General features: G+C 40.9%; 1 protein-coding gene and 1 pseudogene across 2 annotated transcripts; both read left to right on the plus strand.

The window, feature by feature from the left end:
* The first annotated feature begins 12648 nt into the window (after nt 1–12648).
* Nucleotides 12649–15761, plus strand: LOC143558921 (putative membrane protein At3g27390). The gene is made up of 10 exons (XM_077047659.1): nt 12649–12839; nt 12947–13055; nt 13261–13453; nt 13614–13747; nt 13840–14128; nt 14337–14443; nt 14531–14666; nt 14914–15112; nt 15185–15428; nt 15517–15761. Exons 1-10 carry the CDS (start codon nt 12746–12748, stop codon nt 15743–15745), a joined length of 1734 nt encoding a protein of 577 aa, XP_076903774.1. The 5' UTR covers nt 12649–12745; the 3' UTR covers nt 15746–15761.
* Nucleotides 15762–17123: 1362 nt separating this feature from the next.
* On the plus strand, nt 17124–21692 carry LOC143558938 (peptidyl serine alpha-galactosyltransferase-like; annotated as a pseudogene). Its single transcript, XR_013139832.1, has 8 exons — nt 17124–17547; nt 18301–18471; nt 18566–18809; nt 18905–19104; nt 19232–19707; nt 20045–20209; nt 20358–20601; nt 20816–21692. The product of XR_013139832.1 is annotated as a peptidyl serine alpha-galactosyltransferase-like (transcript).
* Nucleotides 21693–21892: the final 200 nt, after the last annotated feature.

Genomic DNA, 21892 nt, shown 5'->3' on the forward strand with positions numbered 1-21892 from the left:
ATTCTTTTTTTTTTGTTTATAACCCTGAAGAGCATAATCCAACCCCAAAACAATCGATCATCAACTAAAATAGGTCTGCATTTTCCTGTCGACGACAGTAATCATGCCCCCTCCCCTCGTATTTAGTTTCTAGACGGTTTATAAACTCTCCCCCATTGTGGAATTCATTGGTAAAGTGGTCAAAGCAATTCCCTGAAATCGAATTGTACAGAAAAAACTAAAAATCATTTCTTTGATGAATGCATAATAGTTAGGGTTTAGAGATTAACATATCGTAACGAAAATCTGGGTCGAAATCAACTATTATACATTAATCAAAGAAACATTTTTTTTTCTGTACAACTCGGTTTCAGAGAATTATCTTGATCACTTTACCATTGAATTCCACCATAGGGGAAAGTTTGGGAAATGTCTAGAAACTAAATACGGGGGGGGGGGGGGGGTATGATTACTGTTGTCAATAGAGTAAATGCATACCTGTTTTGGAGGTTGCTCGATGGTTTTGGGCTTGGATTATGCTCTTCAGGGTTATAGACAAAAAATCTTTTTAAAAAAATAAACTGAATTAAACCGAACATTAATTGGACAAATTTTCAAACTTTGGACTGCAGTGGTAAAAGTATAAAACCACAGGGACTAAAATGACCATTAACTCAAAATAAAAAGGAGAAAGACAAAAATACCCTTAAACTAACGGCATAGCAGGATGCCGTTAGACGGACGGGACGTAATTGACTAATATTTAAAACTATGAGGACTAAATTGACAAAATTTCAAACTTTGGACTGAAGTGGCGAATGTAGCAAACCACAGGGACGAAAATAGCCATTAACTCTACCCTAATTTATCATTTACACCATCATGTTCACATATCATACATATATATATATATATATATATATATATATATATATATATATATATATATATATATATATATATATATATATATATCATCCAGGGCCGTCTCCGAGAATACGAAAAAAATCTGGGGCCTGGGACATGAAAAACAAAAGGCCTTAAAATGCAAAGTCAAAAACTCTTATATATTTTAGACAAATGTGATGATAATAATAATAATAATAAACGATTTTTTTTAGGAAAATGATCAAACAAAAATACTTAAACGAATCTAATGCTCCTCAAGCATTTTTTTTAATGATCCTTGATCTCTAAAACATCGTTCTAAATTGTAATAATCGTCAATCCATTAAGTCTTTCTTAGAACATTGTTGATCTTCCTCTAACCTAAAAACATGTGTATCTTCACATTTTTCTCTATTTGCGCTTACTTAACTCTTCTCTATTTTCATATTTCTACATTTTTTTACTAACGAATAAATGTTTAGCTTTAGGAGGATAATATATATATTAAAAAAATTAACAAAACAAGTCTATGGATTAACTACTGTTAGATTAATTAATAGAAATATAGAATTAATTAATAAAAATATGAAATACATATAACTAAAAACACTAAAACATTAGAATAAAAACATGTGGACCATTAGGGAGAAGCAACATTTGATTGATGCTGGTGGTTATTATTTATTATTATTATTTTCAATTGTAAAAGTGAAGGGTGTGATGAGCTGGTCCAAAAAAATACACATATATAAAAAAGTTATTTATAAACTTATGGGTCCTTAGGGAGAGTGGGCCTTGGGCTTGAGCCCTCCCTGCCCTCCCTTTGGGTCGGGCCTGATATCATATAGCCACTCGCACTATTGTTTGATTGAAAGGAGCCCCAATATGTTACCTATCCAATACTAGAGGTGAAAAAAAATACCGTAGCCGGAACCGGACCCGAAAAAAATACCTGAAACTGTTTTTTTTATACCCGGGTATTCGATACCCGAAACCGGAACCGACCCTACCTGTAGGGTATGGATAGGGTATGCATTTTGAGGTCAATACCCGTACCCGGAACCGTACGCTATTTATACCCGTAAATACCCGGACCCGGTCATACCCGATACCCGGTTATACCCGATACCCGATACCAATTTTCTAATACCCGAAATACTACATGAGTTTTATAGTATATTTTTATGTTTACTTCACAACTTTTATGTTTAAGTTTTTGTAAAATGCATATTACTAAGTAAATAATTTGTAATTAAGTGGATTTATGTTTTTGTAATAAAGTTTAATTATTTTTATAAATTACAAAGCAAATTTAAATTTTAAACAAATTTAAAAATGAATAAATAATTTACAAATTCAAAACCGGGTATTAATACCCGGTCGTACCCAGTTCCAATACCCGAACCCGATTATACCCTACCCGGGTACATAGGATTGAGTTTTTCTCGTCAATACCCTACCCGAACCCTACCCGATTTCTCTCAATACCCGATTTTCCAATACCCGATCATACCCGAAACCGGTTTCATACCCGAACCCGGGTATTAGAAAAACCCGATTTGTGCACCTCTATCCAATACTAATCCACCAAATTATGCTTAATTCTGGAGTTCTCCTCTCATCCACATACATTATGCCAAAAACACATTAATGGTATTTGAGTTACAATATTCCTTATAATTCAAATACCTCACAATTCTCATATTCATGATTGAAGAAACACTAATCGGACCCCGGGCAGATTACGGATAACCTGGGGGTTAGATAGATGTTTCCCACGAGGGGTTAGACCCGGCAAAGATGGTTCTTCTGATAACCAGCAAAACAGACACCGTGAGCTCGTCCCTGAGAAGGGGGGGTTCCTCCTTGTGACCACCTTCCGGCATGAGAATCAGACTAGATTGCTCTTGAATATAAATGTATATTAAGAGATTGCTAGAGCAGATATCAGGTATAATATGTAATACGAGATAGTATATGATGATAATGTGATAAGATGAGATGATCATACCATTTGGGGTATTTATAGCCGAAGGTAGGTTTCCAAGGAGGTGTAGCCGGCTGAATAGTATTCCTGTTCTACCAACTGTGGCCTACGCACGTGCCATGCTGGTAGTTGGTGGGTAGGCAGCGGCTGACAGTGACCAGGCCTGCTGTGTACTATTCCTTTTCCACCAACTGCCGGCTATGCACGTGGTATGACAGGAGTTGGTGAGTAGGCAGCGGCTAATAGTGACATACAGTACAAGAGCATGCTGCTCGCCATACTGTTGTCAATAAGCTGTCGTATCTTTGGTCAGATCTTTTGCCCATACCTCGTCAGGTACAGTACAGAAGATCTTCCCGTATCGTACGGACTGGCTTATTTGGGCGGGAGTATTCCCCCTCCCGCCTTTGTGCGGGATTGTTCCCGGCTTTGCTCATTCCTTCAGGTGACAACTGAATTATTGAGAGATAAGTGCCTTGTGCGTGTAGCCTTGCTGCGCGGGTGGTCTTCCCTGATGGCTTGTATCCGCAGCTGCGGGAACAGGCAGAGTACTTCACCATTGGGAGGCATTTCCTGCGGGAACAGCTTGCGTACTGCGCGTAAGGACGTCACGTCTCTGAGCATGGTGGGTCCTGCGGATCCAGTTGGTTTCTGCGCAGACGTCTCTCTCAAAGGTGAGTCCTGCGGGTCCAACTGGGCTCTGCTGGGACCTACCTCTTCAAGTCCCCCCAGTCCAATGTTCTTCTCATGAATGTTTAATAAAGTGAGGTGAACTTTTGGACTTAAGCAAAGGGTTTTGAAAAGGGTTTAGTTTAAAGGTTTTCCATGGGGATTCTTCCCGCGGAAGTCCTTATGTCACTTGTAGAAATTCCCGAGTTTCCTGCTTGATCTTTGGGTATGATGCGGGTAGGTCTGTAACCTCCTCGCAAGTCAGGAGCGTTGAGTCCCACTTGTGTGGATTCTCCATGAGGTTTTGGTAGTTTTCAACATAGTGATCAATTATGTTAAAACCACCAATTCCATCCTGGAGCTTCAAACAATGTAGTTCTCGACGTTCCCGCTATGCGGGGATGTTATTTCCGTTTCCGCAAGCATTGCCCAGAAGATCCTTCTTGGTTTCAATTCCCTGCGGAGCGCTAGGTATGTGAAGGGTTTTGCCTTGACACTGTACCCGCGCTCGTCTTACAGTTATTTTACTTCCAAGGTATTCCTGGCGTCAATTCCCTGCGGGTGCTAGGTATGTGAAGGGTTTTGCCTTAACACTGTACCCGCACCCGTCTTATGGTTACTTGGTTGCCAAGGTATTCCTGGCGTCAATTCCCTGCAGGTGCTAAGTATGTGAAGGGTTTTGCCTTAACACTGTACCCGCACCCATCTTATGGTTACTTGGTTGCCAAGGTAAGGGGTATTTTCCCGCTTACTTTTGAATCTTTTTGAATTTTGAAATTCGAAGAGTTGGTGAAAGGATAAGAACAGTCCAAACCTCTGAAACGTCGTGCGACGGTTTCTTCTGACTGTGTCAGGACGTGCAGGAAGTTATGGCGACGTGACAGTACATGGTCATTCCAGACGCTTTTTCAGGCGCGTGGGCGCGATTTTTCGGGCGCGTGGCCGCGAAATTAATGGTACGCGTCCTTTCAACAGCTGTTGCCAGCTTTCTTTTTGCCACGTGTCATAGTTTCATTGCACCTTCGATTTCTCTCTCTTCCGCATTAAATTCATTGCATTAATTGCGATTAGTATATAAAGGGGGAGAGGGTTCTTTGTAATCCACACTTTCACTTTTCTCTTCATCCTCAAAACGATTTCCGGCGAATACTCACCTTTTCAGTCGAGCATTTTCTTGAAATCGTTTTCTTCTTTCATCTGCAAGATGTCTTCTCATGATCTTGAGGCTACAGCCCAGGAGGCTGGGGTGTACGCCGATGACAAGAGTACTGCTGGCGAGTGCCAGTGTGCTCTGCCTGTCGATCTATATCAGTACATCGTCAGGAAGTTCATGCTCGAGTCTCTCGTGCCTGAGTTTCCTGAACCCCATCAGACGGTGTATGATGCCCCCAGAAGCAAGATCGGGGTATATGCTGCATTCCTTGTCTATGGGAATCTTAGGTTCCCTTTGACAAAGTTTGTGTACCGTGTCCTAGAGAGGCACGGTGCACACCTGACCGAGGTGCACCCGATGGCGATTGCGAAGATTCGCCACTTCGAGTGGGTGTGCCGGATTCTGGGCATTGAGCCCTTCGTTGACCGCCTGATGACCTTCTACTCTTGGAGGTGCATCCAGGGGTGGTACACGCTGATAACCCGGATTAAGGGTTTGAAGATTTGCGCAACCGAGCGCAGTCTTCGCTCGTGGAAGCGGGAGTTCTTTTTTATCTCCGCTCGCGCCATCCCCCTTGCCATGAAGTTCAAGAATGGGCAAGCACTTCCCAGCCTTCACGCCTCCAACTACCAGAAGGCGGAATGGTTCTCGAAGATATCCCGAGTCCAATCTCCGGTTTACCGGTTTGCGGAGTCCGGGATGGTGATGCTCGGGATGAGCCGGGTGTGGAAGGATGCGGATGCGCGAAAGATCCCGATTGTCCTCGAATACGGTTTGAACTCTGTTCCTTACGGTATGCTCTGTTTCTTTTTGTTGATTTAGAATCTCTTCTAACTTCTTTCCTGTTTATTTCAGAGGGGAACGACTTGCAGTCGCTCCTGTATCCGCGGGAGGCTGACAGTCCCGCTCGGATGGGTACTCGCGCTCTAGATGAGAACGAGTTGCCCATCCTTGAACAGACGGCGGATCGGTTCGTGGAGGTCTACCCGTCAGGCCACGAGATCCTGAGCGCCAGGCGGCCAGGTAAGGCGTTATTCAACCCTCGACCCCTCAATGCTGAAACCTCTGCTGGTATTCCTCTAATCTTATGTTCTGATGAGGAATCCGCAGATGGTCCTCCGTTGGTGCGGAAGAAGAAGGCTGCCAGCGGGAAGGGGAAGGAGAAGATGGCCTCCACTGCCGATCCGGTGCCTCGGTCTGATTCAGAGGCCGAGAGCGAGGAGGTGGCGGGGAACCCCGGTGGTGACAAGACCGCTGCTCCGGAGGCTGCGACGACTGTCAGCTCCGGAGAGCCCAGGATGACAACGGTGAGCGGCGTGAAGAGGCCGGCTCCATCGGGTTCATCCCCGCCTGTCCGCACTTTCAGGCTCAAGAAAACCCGTAAGTACAAACTTTATTTTTAACTTCATAACTTTCCATCATTAATACGTATCTTCTTTGTGCAGGCGTGGATGTTGACGCATTCCAGGGTGGAGCGGGGAGGAGTACCTCTCCGCCCATGACGGTAGGCTTGGTCAGCCTACCTGAGGCGACGACCCAGGCGGCTGCGCCTGCTTCCGCTGGTTCAGTTGCTCACTTCGTTGAGCCAACTGTTCCAACTGTGATGACATCACCGCCGGCTGTCAGTGCCATATTTACCGCATCTTTCACTGAGCCGGCGGTTATTTTTTCTGCGCATTCCGCAGCGCGACCACGGTTGTGAGTTCACCTCCGGTGAGTTCACCTCCGTTGGTTTCTACCGCGGCGGCCTCCATGCCTCCGACGTCGGCAGCTACAGCCGATACTTCAGGTATGCTTGGGGCTTATCGCCAACCTCTGCCTCCTTCCCATCTGCCTGACCTCTTGGATGGATTTCCCTTGGGTTCAGGTGATGGGTTTGGCGGCTATCGGCCTGTTGTTGACCCTACAGGTGCGTAGGGTTCTTTTGGCCTTTGTTTTTTTGTTTTTTTTTATATCATCTTTTCCTAACTGCTTTTTGTTTTTTGCAGTATCGGATTCCAATGAAGTGTATGTTCCACGATGGAACATCCGCCGAGGAACAACCCTTCGCACACATGTGGAGTGCGTGGAATGGGCTCGTCACGCAGCTCCCAGTGGTGCGTTGGGGGAAGCCATGGCTAGCTACCAGGAGGGTAGGCTAACCAATGAGCTTCGGGTTCTCTTGGCCCGGATGCAGCCGCGCGTCGAGCTGCTTTGTCGTGAAAACGACAAGTTAAAAGCAGCTCGCATTCAAGAAGTAGCTCGAGCGCGGGCTGTCCGGGAGGAGAACGTAAGGCTTACCGCAGTGGCTGCGGAAAAAGAGAAGGCCTTCAAGGCCCTCGAGGTTGAAGTTCAGGCCCGGCTCGAGGCCCGTTCCAAGGCTGCCCAAGCTGTTAACGAACAGCTTCGGCTGGCTAAGGAAACTGCAAGGAACGCAACCGAGAGGGCCACCAAGGCTGAAGCTGTTGCTGAGCCTCTACGCATGGAGAATGAGGAGCTTAAAGCCAAATTAGAGGCTCTCCAGCAGGCTCATGATGCCTTGGCGATGGAAGACGCCAAAAAGCTCCAAGAAATCTTGGACCAGAGGGGGGTGCTTGACCACACTGAGCGGAAGCTAAAGGGCGTCGAAGAGGCTGCGGCTAAAGAAGTGTTGCTTGCCAACCTCAACAAAAGTGAAGCCGAACGCGCCCGTAACGAAGCTCAAGCCGCCCTCCAAGAAGCTCTGGTTGCCAAGGAATGGCTTCTTTGAGAAGCGTTGTCTCAGGTAAGCTTTTCATGTCTTTACGCTTTTCTTTGTAAATAGAAAAGGTTTTGATACTTGTATATTTTTCCTTTTTGTAGGTTGTGCATCGAGTCTTCACGGATACGTCTTATGACGATGCTATGAGCGCAGCCCTCAACGCTTCTCATGAGGATGGGGAAAAGGCCGGCTTCCTGCTTGGTCTAGGGTTCGTTGAGAAAGGCATCCCGCCTTCCAACTTCCCTTTATTTGATGTGGATACTGAAGCTGTATACGACCAAGCAGTGAATCAGTATGCCGCCTTCCCGCATCCGGTGGTGGAGAAGGTGAACGAAGCTGCTGCTGCTGATGATGGGCTAGCTATCCTTAAAGCTTTCCTTGAACCGCCACGCTCTACTGATGGTGCTGGTCCAAGTGGAAGTGGCCCAGAAGCTTGATCCTGAAGATCCCTTCCCACTGTTAGGTTTAGCTTGTATAGATTTATATTCTTGTAGGCGGGTAGTTACCCGGCCATTCTTGTAACGAATATTATGAAATATAAATCTTTGTGCGGGTAAGACCGCTATTTTCACTGGATTCCTTGCTTTATAAACGTTATATGACTTGCATATTTTAGTTTAAATTAGCAATTTTCCAAGTGTTTAGAATAAGTTAACCTTTGAACGTGGTAGATAATAGGTTGAAGTTTTGCTTCCTCTTTCGTGATTGTGCGGGTAGGACCGTCACTTGCACTTAGTAGGATGGCTAAACTTTACCTATATCTGACCTGCGTAGAGGTTTTCCTCATCTTTTTAGAAATTTTCTAAGTGTTTAGAATAAGTTAACCTTTGAACGTGGTAGATAATAGGTTGAAGTTTTGCTTCCTCTTTCGTGATTGTGCGGGTAGGCCCGTCACTTGCACTTAATAGGATGGTTAAACTTTACCTACATCTAACCTGCGTGTAGGTTTTCCTCATCCTTTTGTTAGAAATTCTCTGTTTTGAATAAGTTAGCCGTTCGACGCGCGGTTGTCAATAGGTTCGGTTTCCTCTCATGATTTGTGCGGTTAGGACCGGCACTTTCATTTAGTTGGATGACCAAAGTTTACCTATGACTGACCTGCGTGAAGGTTTGCCGTTTTTTGGGTTTATGCGGGTTTTGCCGCCTTCCCCACGCAACGACTTTCCACGTAATTATGCGGTGAAAACCGGCATATCCGTGTTGACTAAATTAACCGTTCGACGCGCGGTTGTTAATAGGTTAGTGTTCAGTTTCCTCTATCATGATTCATGCGGATAGACCGGCACTTTCATTTAGTGGGATGACTGAACTTTACCTTTAACTGACATGCGTGAAGGTTTGCCATTTTTTGGGTTTATGCGGGTTTTGCCGCCTTCCCCACGCAACGACTTTCACACTTATGTATGCGGTGAAAACCGGCATCAGTGTTGAATAAATTAACCGTTCGACGCGCGGTTGTTAATAGGTTAGTGTTCAGTTTCCTCTATCATGATTCATGCGGATAGACCGGCACTTTCATTTAGTGGGATGACTGAACTTTACCTTTAACTGACCTGCGTGAAGGTTTGCCATTTTTTGGGTTTATGCGGGTTTTGCCGCCTTCCCCACGCAACGACTTTCACACTTATGTATGCGGTGAAAACCGGCATCAGTGTTGAAAGTTCATAAAAGTATAAATGTAAAATCATCAGCGTCGATGTTCTAAGGAGAATCATTTCCATTAGAAGTGGCTCTGGGCCTTTTCTTTACAAATTTGGAATTGATCTACATGCAAATTGTGTAATTGAGCTCCCTTCCATGTTGTTGGGATGGGAGTGCCATCGAGCCGATATGCACCTGGTTCGGGATCTCGTTGTTTGCGCAGTATGTAGTCTCCAACATTGAAGCTGCAATTTTTTTTTTCGTGTTTTCCCCAACTGGGGTTCTACACGCATCAGCCTGCTCAGCGTTCATTGCGCCACGAGGTGCGCGAGCGTCCCATCTCTGACAAATGCTTCGACCATGTCCTTTACGTCTATGCATTCTTCAGTGTTGTGGCCTTTTGTCCTGTGAAAGTCACAGTATTTGCTCCGATCAGCGTTGTGACGATGTCGGATTATTGGAGCCTTTGGCCATGGGAGCTCCTCAGTGGCGAATATCTCGGTGACGCTTTTGGTGAGTGGCGTTCATCTGGAGTTCTTGTTTGACTGTACGTTATCCCTTCCGCCTAACCGATGTTGCAAGCCGGATGAGGTGTCAAAGTTTACCCTTGACTGCCAAATGCCTAGCTTCCGCTTTTTGTTTAGTCGGGCGGTAAGGACGTTGTCTTCTCTTGTTTTCTGGGTGTAGAGGTTTGTGCTCTGTGGGAGATCTCTACCCAGTTGCTTCTCCGTTTCCGCAAAGCGTTTTGCTGCTGTCATGATGGCATCCCATATGGATGGCATGCCATCTTTACCCGTTAAGGTGCGGATGAGCTCTGGGTCGTTCGCGCCCTGGATGAAAGCAGCGCGAACAAGATCTTCGCTGATATTACCCAAACTTAGCTTATTTGAGTTGAAGCGAGTGATGAAGTCTAGCAAAGATTCATCTTCCTCTCGAATGCATTTGAGGATTGTCCATTGCTTTTCGGTATACTTTCTTTGTTGGCTGAAGTGTTGGCTAATCTTTTGTTGGAAGTCTGCCCAGTCGTAGATGTGGTTGACCGGTAGACGATCGAACCACGCTCTAGCTGCCCCAACAAGCGTCATTTGGAACATGTAACACCACGTAGGTTCCGTCCAACTACTGACGGTTGCCCCCGCTATGAACCTGTTCAAATGATCGTCTGGATCAGATATACCATCGTAAGTGCCGATGTTGGACATCTGTTTGGCACTTTTCGGGGCGATTGCTTCCGCAATGTCCCTTGCAAATTTGGACGTTCCCGCATTTGCCACAGTTGGTCTGAATGTTTTGGAGAAGTCACGTGGGTTTCCACCCGCGTTTTTTGGTTTGAAGGTTTCTCCAAAATACTTTCTCGGTTGGGAGTCCGTTTCCTTACGCTTCCCTTTTGCCCTATGGCGAGGGTTCGCGTCGGTATCGGATTCCTCCGAATCATTGTCCCAGTACTCTCCGAATTCCTCAGGCTGTTGGAGTGAACGTAAGCGTTCATCCAACTCGGCTTGGAATTCTTTTTGACGTGCCTCCGCCCACGCTTTAACTTCATCGAGTGTTTCGCGGGGGAGCCTCGTTCGTTCTCTTCTAACCGGGTATCGGTGAATCCCAGTGAGCGATTATTTACTGCACTTGCCCCAGCTTGGGTAACTGGGGTAGTGTTCGTAAAATTTACTGCACTTGCCCCGGCTTGGGTAACCGGGGTAGTGTTCGTAAAAACTGTGTAGTCGCCGGTATTCCCCCCAGTAGCTGGGGTTGTGGTTACCTGAGTTTCTTTAACCATCTTTCCAGAAGTTTGAAAAAACTGAAAAGAAATGAAGTTCTAGCTTTATGCACGGATGGCGCCAATGAAGAAACACTAATCGGACCCGGGCAGATTACGGATAACCTGGGGGTTAGATAGATGTTTCCCATGAGGGGTTATACCCGGCAAAGATGGTTCTTCTGATAACCTGCAAAACAGACACCGTGAGCTCGTCACTGAGAAGGGGGGTTCCTCCTTGTGACCACCCTCCGGCGTGAGAATCAGACTAGATTGCTCTTGAATATAAATGTATATTAAGAGATTGCTAGAGCAGATACCAGGTATAATATGTAATACGAGATAGTATATGATGATAATGTGATAAGATGAGATGATCATACCATTTGGGGTATTTATAGCCGAAGGTAGGTTTCCAAGGAGGTGTAGCCGGCTGAATAGTATTTCTGTTCTACCAACTGTGGCCTACGCACGTGCCATGCTGGTAGTTGGTGGGTAGGCAGCGGCTGACAGTGACCAGGCCTGCTGTGTACTATTCCTTTTCCACCAACTGCCGGCTATGCACGTGGTATGACAGGAGTTGGTGAGTAGGCAGCGGCTAATAGTGACATACAGTACAAGAGCATGCTGCTCGCCATACTGTTGTCAATAAGCTGTCGTATCTTTGGTCAGATCTTTTGCCCATACCTCGTCAGGTACAGTACAGAAGATCTTCCCGTATCGTACAGACTGGCTTATTTGGGCGGGAGTATTCCCCCTCCCGCCTTTGTGCGGGATTGTTCCCGGCTTTGCTCATTCCTTCAGGTGACAACTGAATTATTGAGAGCTAAGTGCCTTGTGCGTGTAGCCTTGCTGCGCGGGTGGCCTTCCTTGATGGCTTGTATCCGCAGCTGCGGGAACAGGCAGAGTACTTCACCATTGGGAGGCATTTCCTGCGGGAACAGCTTGCGTACTGCGCGTAAGGACGTCACGTCTCTGAGCATGGTGGGTCCTGCGGATCCAGTTGGTTTCTGCGCAGACGTCTCTCTCAAAGGTGAGTCCTGCGGGTCCAACTGGGCTCTGCTGGGACCTACCTCTTCAATGATCTATGTTGTAATTACCTAAAGTGGTACATTACACCTACCGGGAGCTGATGTGGATCAGCGGCATTAGGGAGACATCATGGCACCCATGTAGTTTGGTATATGAAACTTGGCCCTCGGGATTGTTTAATAAAAGCACTCCAGTTTAAACTTTAGTTCGTAGTCAAGTAGAGTGGCCATAACGATTTCACAAGACTTATTTAATGATCCCCGTGTCAAACAACATGATTTTCTTGTTATAGAAAAAAAAGCTAAAAGGAAAAAGTTTGTTTGTAGAGGGAAAAAAACCAAAAAAAATATTTTAAATGGCTTTTTTTCGTCAATTAAGCTTAATTTCATTTAAAACTAATATACTTTCATAAGATGAAGATTTAAAACATATATATTTAAGTAAATATCAACTAACTATACTGATTTTTACGCTTACTAACTCACTTGACATCATAAAAAAACTCATCACAATTGAAAAATAACATCGAGTTCAGTTTCAACCCTAACCATCACCACCCAACCCATGGTACTGTACCATAAAGAAAAAAAACAGTAACTAAAATAAAGTGTTCATTTAAATTTATAAAATATAATAAAATGTAGTAGAAAATAATAAACATAAAAAAAAAGAATAAAGGTGGTGTGTGTCAGTTGATAAATAATCTAGACACCCAACGGTTACTCAACTGCCTATAGCGTGATCCCCCGTTTTCATGAAATTCCGCTTTTTTCAATCCTCACACTTTACCAATTTTTAATTTATATTTATTCATGAACACTTTACAATTGGACTCCATAACAAAACGCTAATAATAATAATCTGTAACATTCGACGTCCATTAATTTCGTATGATCCCAAGTTTTTAAACAAGTATAATCCGCAATGGAACCTCCACAAGGGTTTCTGCTGCATCTATGGACCTTCATATGTTTCTTACCTTACTTCATTGGTCTTCTTCTAGTTGGTGTTCTCAAAGGTCTTTTTATTATTATTATTATTATTATTATTATTATTATTATTATTCTTTTCTGCTTAAAACTTATAATAATAATTATTTAACCTAATTAATATGTTGTATTTCAGGTGCTATTGTTGCCCCAATAGTTTGTGTAATTATGACAGTTGGCAATTCTGCTATTGTTTTAGGGCTCTGGCCACCACATGCTGTCTGGACTTATTTTTGCATTTTAAGGTATTATTATTATTATTATTTAGTGTTGTAAAAGTCGGGTTCCAAGGCCGACTAGTCGGTCCTCGGCATGTTTTGCAACCTTGTTATTATTATTATTATTATTATTTTAATTATTACTTTATTTATTTATTTTATTTTGTATTTTGCTGTCTGTGTATATGTAAATATGTAATGATTGTAGGTTATTTTTTGAATTGTATGGCAGTGCTAAACGACTCGGGCCGGTGATGAAACTGGTGATGTGTATATTGGTTGTGCTACCACTCGTTTTATGGCCCGTTTGTGTTGTTGTGGGTAGCATTATTGGTGGCTTGGCTTATGGCTTTCTTGGACCGGTTTTTGGAACGGTTAAAGCTGTTGGTGAAGGAAAAAACGATAAGTTTCGTCATTGTGTTACGGTAAGTAAATTATTATTATTTGAGAGGTTATGAGCTTACCTTGTTGCCATAACGCAATAAGCTGATAACCGGATGCTGTATTAACTTATTAGTTTATTCGGCTTATTAGGAGTTAGTTATTTTAGTATTTTTACTGAATGGTAAGTAATTCGGTTGTCAGGACGGGATATGGGATACAATCAAGTGGAGTATGACATTTGTTAGGGACTTGATGGATGTATGTTTATATTCGTACTTCTCAATGACGGATGATCTTCGGAAACAAGACCCTCCCGGGGGTAGAATTGAAATCAGGTTTGAAATGTTTTGCTTTTCAAAGTTTAAATAATGAGCCATTTAAGCTCAACTCGGTGTTAATTAAAGCTCATTTTGTGTTTGTGTTGCAGGGTGGTTTATGTTCCTGTAGCGATTATTGTTGGGCTGCTAGGGTTTGCGATTGACTTTCCTGTGATCACGGTTATTGCAGCCTTAAAAAGCCCGGTTATGTTGCTAAAAGGGTGGCACCGTTTGTTTCATGACTGTATAGGGCGAGAAGGCCCTTTTTTGGAAACTATTTGTGTGCCATTTGCAGGTCTTGCAATCTTATTGTGGCCTTTTGCTGTTGCTGGAGCTTTGTTAGGGTCCATGTTGGCTGGCATTATTCTTGGTTTTTATGCAGCTGTTGTTGCCTATCAGGTTAATATTACATCATAATCTCTTATTGTTTGACTTCCAAAGTCATATAAATGTCTTCTAAACTTCAAAGTGGATTGCTTTATATTGACATCAAATTGATCATGCAAGAATGTATTTTAAAAAGTGGATGTTGAAAATGTAGTAAGTCTGATGTCAATTTTGAATATGAAAAGTAATATATTTGACCTTAAAAGTCAAACTGTAACAGGAGTCGTCTTTCTATTTCGGGATTTGCTATATTTTAGCTGCATTGTCGATATATGATGAATACAGCAATGATATTCTCGACATGCCTGAAGGATCTTGCTTTCTGAGGTATAACCGCTGCTCTTTAATATATTATAACTTAACAAGTTGTTAATTGGCCTCTGTCTTCATGGCTAATATTTTCCACATGAACAGACCTAAGTACAGAAGTAATGCGGGCCGGCAATCTGGTTCAACTACACCTTCAGTCTCAAGACCTGCTTCCTTCAAAAATCCACCATCTCCGTCCAGTTCTTTCACCGCCCCCATGGTCGAGTTGAAACCATTGGTGGTTAGTCACTCAACCCCTTTTGCTTTATAGGTCGTATTTTATCTTCTACGATTCAAACAGATGAAAGTTTAAACTTGCGAAAATGGAGACCAGTTAGATGTATTGACTGGGTCAAAATAATCTTAGTAATACTTTTAACTATTTATAAAAATTACCTTGTGACGAATTACCTAATCCGCCTATTTTCAACCTCTTATATATGATATGATTATAATTTTCTAAACTTGATCCGATAAAAATGGCGTAGTTGCTTGATAGCTTATTTCAAGAATGTCGTCGACAAGGTGAGTTTATGGTTTTAGAAGGATTAATAACCGTTAAAGAGATTGACGATGCAAAATCTGGGAAAGCTAGTGGAAGAGTGATTAGTATCGGTCTCCCCGCATATTGTCTTTTCCAAACACTTTTACGGTCTGCAAATGCCAATAGCGCCGGCATATTACTAGGTAAATAAAAACACTATCGATTTTTTTTTATTAAATATTTGTTATAACATTTGTTTTGATATTATGCTCTAGAGGATAACGTGACGGAGATAAATACCACTAACAGGCCAAAAGACGGGTTCTATGACTGGTTCTTGAATCCTCTTTTGGTGATCAAAGACCAGATTAAAGCTCTGAATCTGACCGAGTCAGAAGCAGAATACTTGGGGAAACTAGTGCTATTGAGTGGTGACGCGGAGAAGCTGAAAAACTCGAATATTGGCCCGCCACCAGAGTCTGAGATTAGACGGGCTGAGCTTGATGCATTAACCCGAAGGTAATACTACTTTGTTTCTTTAATATCATAAAATGTTTGGTTAAAAGTTAATTTGTGCTAACGAATGTATGTTTGTATGTTTTTTTAGACTTCAAGGGATCACAAAGTCAATATCAAGGTACCCGACATACAGAAGGCGGTTTGAGAGTAGCATAAAGGCGATACTGGAAGAACTGGACCGCAGGGAGACCAATGGACGTCAGTCATTATCAGGATCGGAGAATACTAGATTGTTTAGTAACCAGAGATCTTTTAAAACTAAAACGAGTAACCAAGAAGATGATCAAGAGGCTGAAAGAGATGTTGATATTGTATAATTGGATTTTACATGTATCTAATCTTTAATTGTAGAAATGAATATGGTTTTCTAGTTAATCAGTTTCTCTTAGAAGTTATTAAATTTTGTTAATATTATATTTTATTTACCGCTCTTGATATCAACATGGCCGTCTAATGAATGTGCAAAACTACGATTTCAAAGTTGTTGACATATTATGAATGGCCATTTAAAGACAATTAATATAAAACTCTAAGTGCTGGAATTGAATGTGAAATTATTTTAACACGACTATACAACAATATATTGTATTGACACTTGTGTATTTCAGGTTATATTTAATGAATACATAATACATACCAAGTTCCTGCTTTCTAACTACATGCATACGCAAATGGCTTTACATAGTTTGTTTAATTCTCTTCGTTAGATCTTTTGTCGTGTTTCTGTCCTCCCGATAATATTTCTTTCTTTTAATTTCAAATTTCCCTATTCATTGAATATGTATGTGAGCAATGTTTTTAATAACTGATATTTTACCCGTACAAGATTTAGTTAGAAATGGTACAACCAGTTGAACCGGAATGTATCGGGAGGTTCAATCAAGTTGAATAAATTACCTTGAAGACAAAGTTTTGAATTATGTTTCAACTTAGTTTTCCAAATTCGTTTTAATATAAATTAAAGTCGTTTTCTATTAAAACCAAGTTGACGCCTAGACCAATTGGTTGCACACTGTGTTCAGAAGAGGAGGACCCATGTTTGATCTTTGGGTCTGCTGTTTGGACACGGTGTTTACAACCTAGGGCTCCTCGATTGGAATCCTTGGGTTTTCAACTTTGCATTTTATTCTAACGAAATTTCGGTGGGTTACCGGACCAATAATCCAATATTCGGCTTGCCTCATCAAAACCTGGGCCACCAATTATTATATTATATTTTATGCCACATTTATTTATATATATATATATATTATTAAATAAATATATTATTGTTAACCCATCACATTTTATTATGATAACCATCAAGGTCTATTAAGTTACACAAACAACCTTATAAGTTTTTAACATTTACAAAATCTACGCCGTTACACATGGGTTTTCTACCTTTCTTTCACTCCACGTACACAAAAGAACCAAACTGAACTGATATCATAAGTCCGTAACAAATCAAACTAATACCGTCCGAGTTAGTCTCACGTCCATGCTGCAACGCATTTAAATCAATAGTGTCCCAATTCTAAAAGAGTAACACATCATGTGACACGTGCTTCTTCATTTCTTCCTCTATAATTAACAAATCAATGCCATCAATCATCATCTATCGCCTTTGACTTTTGATTAAGCCAACTCTCCACGTCTTTCTCACAAATCTTAATAATTAATAATAATAATAATAATAATAATAATAATATCAATGATACAAGAGCAGTTGAAACCCAAATCACACACGCCAATTTTCAATTCAAATACAAACTCATCCATCCTTTGACTTTGTAAAAGTCATGCGATTCAGATCTCTAATCACCGTATGATCAATTTCAATATCAATAATGGCCGTAACAGTACTGGTGATATTATTATTACTATCGACTTTGATCAATGCCGGGTCGGGTCAGGAAGCTCCGTACAGGATCCACACATTGTTTTCAGTTGAATGCCAGAATTACTTCGACTGGCAGACGGTGGGGCTCGTTCATAGCTTCCGGAAAGCGGGTCAACCCGGCCCGATTACCCGGATGCTGAGCTGTACGGATGAGGAGAAGAAGAAGTATAGAGGAATGAATTTGGCTCCCACTTTTGAAGTGCCTTCCATGAGTAGACACCCTAGAACTGGTGACTGGTAATTTTAGTTTTTTATTTTATTTTATTTTTATTTTTTGTTTATTTATGAATTTATTGCAATTTTGTTCAAATATTTGTTTAAATATACTCAGTGTTGTAGAACCCGCTAGGTGCTAGCTGGCCAGTGGCGTACCGACTAGCAGTTCATCAGGATTAAGGTTTAGGGACATGGATTAATCGGATTGGAATTTTATATGTAATTTTCGAAATATACACATAAATTTTCAATTTTGACCAATTTTATACATAAATTTTAAAATAGCGATTATGTGGCGATTCGTTGGACTTGGAGGGGTACCGACTAGCGATTATATGGTGCCTAGGCATGATTTTTACAATCATGAATATAGTTGCATGTGGTATTGTGATCATCAGGTTTGAAAAATGTGGTGAAATTAGCTTTGTTAATTTTATTGTTTATCTGGATTTGGGTGTTTTAGTTTTTTTTGTTTTTTGTTTTTAATTGTGTTTTGAAAGTGATTATGTAACATTGTATGGTAATAATCAGAAACTGCTTTAGTGAAACTTGTAAACACAATAATCAAATAATCAGTTTCAAACTTTCAATATGCAATGCCAAACAGCCTCTTAAGAAAAGTTTGGAGGAGTTAGTAAAGTGCTTGTTGCTAGTGTTGTTTTTGCATGCAATTATGCATAATGTATATCATGAATAACACATGAAAATGTTAATAATGTTATAGGATTCAGCTTATTAGCATTTTGAAATAAAGTATCTGTTTATTTAATACAGGTACCCTGCAATTAACAAACCAGCAGGAGTTGTCCACTGGCTCAAACATAGTAAAGATGCACAAAATGTTGATTGGGTTGTTATACTAGATGCAGATATGATTATCAGAGGCCCAATTTTACCCTGGAAGATTGGTGCAGAGAAAGGCAGACCTGTTGCTGCATATTATGGGTTTGAAACTAATCATTTTCATAATCTTGATTTTTATCTTTAAGTTGTTCTTAACGGAACTTTTTATGTTTACAATATTTTTTTTGTCGATTAGGTACCTTGTGGGATGCGATAATATACTTGCCAAATTGCACACTAAAAGACCTGAACTATGTGATAAAGTCGGTGGGCTTTTAGCCATGCATATAGATGATCTTCGGGCCTTAGCACCAATGTGGCTTTCTAAAACAGAGGAAGTAAGAGAAGACACAGCCCATTGGGCCACAAATATAACTGGTGATATTTATGGCAAGGGATGGATCAGTGAGATGTATGGATACTCATTTGGTGCAGCAGAGGTAAATTTGTAATTTGTAACTCATAATATATTTAATCATTTCCTCTGGTTATTATAAGTTTTTAGCTAATTCTATGTTTAATTGTTAATTATCAGGTGGGACTTCGACACAAAATTAATGATAATCTAATGATCTACCCAGGATATATTCCACGCGAGGGCGTTGAACCTATTCTTATGCATTATGGATTACCATTTTCTGTTGGAAACTGTCTTTTAGTAAATTAGAACACCATGAAGATGGTATTGTTTATGATTGTGGGCGGCTTTTTCCTGAACCACCTTATCCTCGTGAGGTAATAAATTGTGAACTTAATTAGTAACAAAATAGCTTAAAATTTTCCCACTTGACCCGTTAGTTAACTTGCCTGTTTTATAATCTATAATGCAAAAATATGCACTTACTGTTAATAATATGTGCAGTTAAGAGCAATGGAACCTGATCAATACAAACTGAGGGGACTTTTGTTAAATTTAGAGTGTATAAATACACTAAATCAAGGTCTCTTGTTACAACATGCAGCTTTTGGATGCCCCAAGCCAAAATGGTCAAAATATTTGAGCTTCTTGAAAAGCAAAAACTTTAATGAGATGACTGGACCAAAAGGTTTGACACCTCAGAGTCTGCAAATAATGGAAATACACCATGAAGAACCCATTTTTGATGAAACTGCAAAACCAGATACAAAGATCCACACACTTTTCTCCACAGAATGTACTCCCTATTTTGATTGGCAAACAGTTGGTTTGATGCACAGTTTTAAGCTAAGTGGACAACCGGGAAATATTACAAGGCTTTTAAGTTGTACGGAAGAAGATTTAAAACGATATAAAGGTCATGACTTGGCTCCCACGCATTATGTCCCGTCTATGAGCAGGCATCCATTAACAGGCGATTGGTAAATATTGGTGCTTTAAACTTGTTCACATTGTTATTTTAGGATGTGTTGACAAAAAAAGGACCTGTTATTTACAAGTTCAGTTGCAATCATGGAAAAAAAACTTGTCTTTTAAAACTAAAGTCGATTTTTTCATTGAGTTTTAATCATGTGTGAATTAAGGGAAAGCCATAGAACTTTTTTGACATTTGTTACATTTGTTATATATAATACCCAACAACATGTTTTAGAAAAAATTAACTTGTTTAACCCGTTACCAACCCGTCTGACACAACAATTTGCCACCTCTTTTTGAGTAGACTGTAATATGTTGTTTATGTATGCATGACATTATTAGGTATCCGGCTATAAATAAACCTGCTGCAGTGCTTCATTGGCTAAATCACGTCCAAACTGATGCAGAATATATAGTAATTCTTGATGCTGATATGATAATGAGGGGACCGATTACACCATGGGAGTTCAAAGCAGCACGTGGCAGACCGGTTTCAACCCCCTATGAGTAAGACATCTTATATTTATATCCATTCCCCCATGCCTTTTTCTTTGTGCACAATACTTCAAATTTGACAATAGGATCGGATGATCACGATGAAACAAATATTGGATGACCTGTCCATTAAATTTGTGATTTTTTAAAAATATGTCAGCTACCTTATTGGATGTGACAATGAGCTGGCAAAACTTCATACAAGCCATCCTGAAGCATGTGACAAAGTTAGTGGCGTAATAGTAATGCACATTGATGATCTCAGAAAGTTTGCTATCTTATGGTTGCATAAAACAGAGGAAGTGAGAGCTGACACTGCTCATTATGGGAAAAATATAACTGGAGATATCTATGAATCTGGTTGGATTAGTGAAATGTATGGTTATTCTTTTGGTGCAGCAGAGGTAATTTCCTTCACTGATTATCAATTATAACAAGCAAATTCATCTACTTGTTCTTATCTTTTCGATGATTAACGAATGATTCCATGTGAATCCAATTCTTATGCACTTGTACTTTCGGCATTTATAGCCTTAAAGTCTTAAAAACTGATCTGTTAACATAAACGGGTCCAAATTTCCATCTCGAGTGTCCAATTTTCCTGAACTCTTTGTGCAGCTGAAGTTGCACCATGTTATAAGCCACGAGATATTAATATACCCCGGGTATCCTCCTCAACCCGGTGTTAACTATCGGGTGTTCCATTACGGGTTAGAGTTCAAGGTCGGTAACTGGAGCTTTGACAAAGCCAACTGGAGAACCATTGACGTGGTCAACAACTGCTGGGCCAAGTTTCCCGACCCACCTGACCCGTCAGAAGCTGACAAAACAAATGAAGATACTCTTCAACGCGACTTACTAAGCATAGAATGTGGAAAAACCCTGAATGAAGCTCTTGTGTTGTATCATAAGAGGAAATGTGGTGACCCGAATTCCCTGGGCCCACCAGACCCTGAAACGGTCAATGAAGATGACGAGAGCGTATCTAGAAAGTTTGACCAAGTTGATGAAATTAATGATGTGACAAGTAACACATCTTCATCTGTAGTGGATTTTACTGCAGAATCCAACCAAAAATTTCTTGACTTTAGATTTTGGATGGTATTTTTATGGGGGTCTTCGGTTTTGGGTGTTGGGTTGGTGATGATGGCGATACTTAGAGGGCGTAAAGGTCAAAAGAAAAGAAGTAAAGGTTTGAAGAACAGAAGAAGATCATTACATTCAGGGTTCTGGGACACGAATGAGCAAGATAGGACCGTTCACAGTTCTGACGTGGCGTGAAAACTTGTAGGAGAATGATTGATCTTTAGTTTTAGCATATACTTTTGAAAAAATCCTGAAATCTTGAAAAAAATGTGTAATTTTGTTGTAATGTTAGGTTATATCCGGTCTTAAGTATGGAGAATGTAGATTTTGGTTGAAGTTATGATTATGAGAGGCAAAACGCATAATCTACGAGGAATGACTTATTATTATTATTTTTTTGGTTATAATTTACATTTGATGTTATATACTAATGTTTTATCTGATTATTAAGTTATAAAACTCATGTATTCAAGTTCTAGTGTTTGAATAACTTGGTGAAACTGATTCTATGGATTTAGGTGACAGATAAATCAACTTTGTATATAAGTTCTAGTGTTTGGTATCTTTTTTTGAACATTTATGTAAATATCAAAGAAAGAATGTGTCTAT

This window comes from Bidens hawaiensis, unplaced genomic scaffold (genome assembly GCF_021521415.1).
Source record: "Bidens hawaiensis isolate Kalapana, Puna unplaced genomic scaffold, B.hawaiensis_p1.1 tig00019675_1, whole genome shotgun sequence".
Classification (NCBI taxonomy): domain Eukaryota; kingdom Viridiplantae; phylum Streptophyta; class Magnoliopsida; order Asterales; family Asteraceae; genus Bidens; species Bidens hawaiensis.

Excerpts from the sequence above, each read along its gene's own strand:
- LOC143558921 (XM_077047659.1), top strand. The coding sequence starts at position 12,746 with ATGGAACCTCCACAAGGGTTTCTGCTGCATCTATGGACCTTCATATGT. Across the intron at positions 13,454-13,613 it reads AGTTTCGTCATTGTGTTACG|GACGGGATATGGGATACAAT; the intron begins GTAAGTAAATTA and ends TTCGGTTGTCAG. Across the intron at positions 13,748-13,839 it reads GGGGGTAGAATTGAAATCAG|GGTGGTTTATGTTCCTGTAG; the intron begins GTTTGAAATGTT and ends TTTGTGTTGCAG.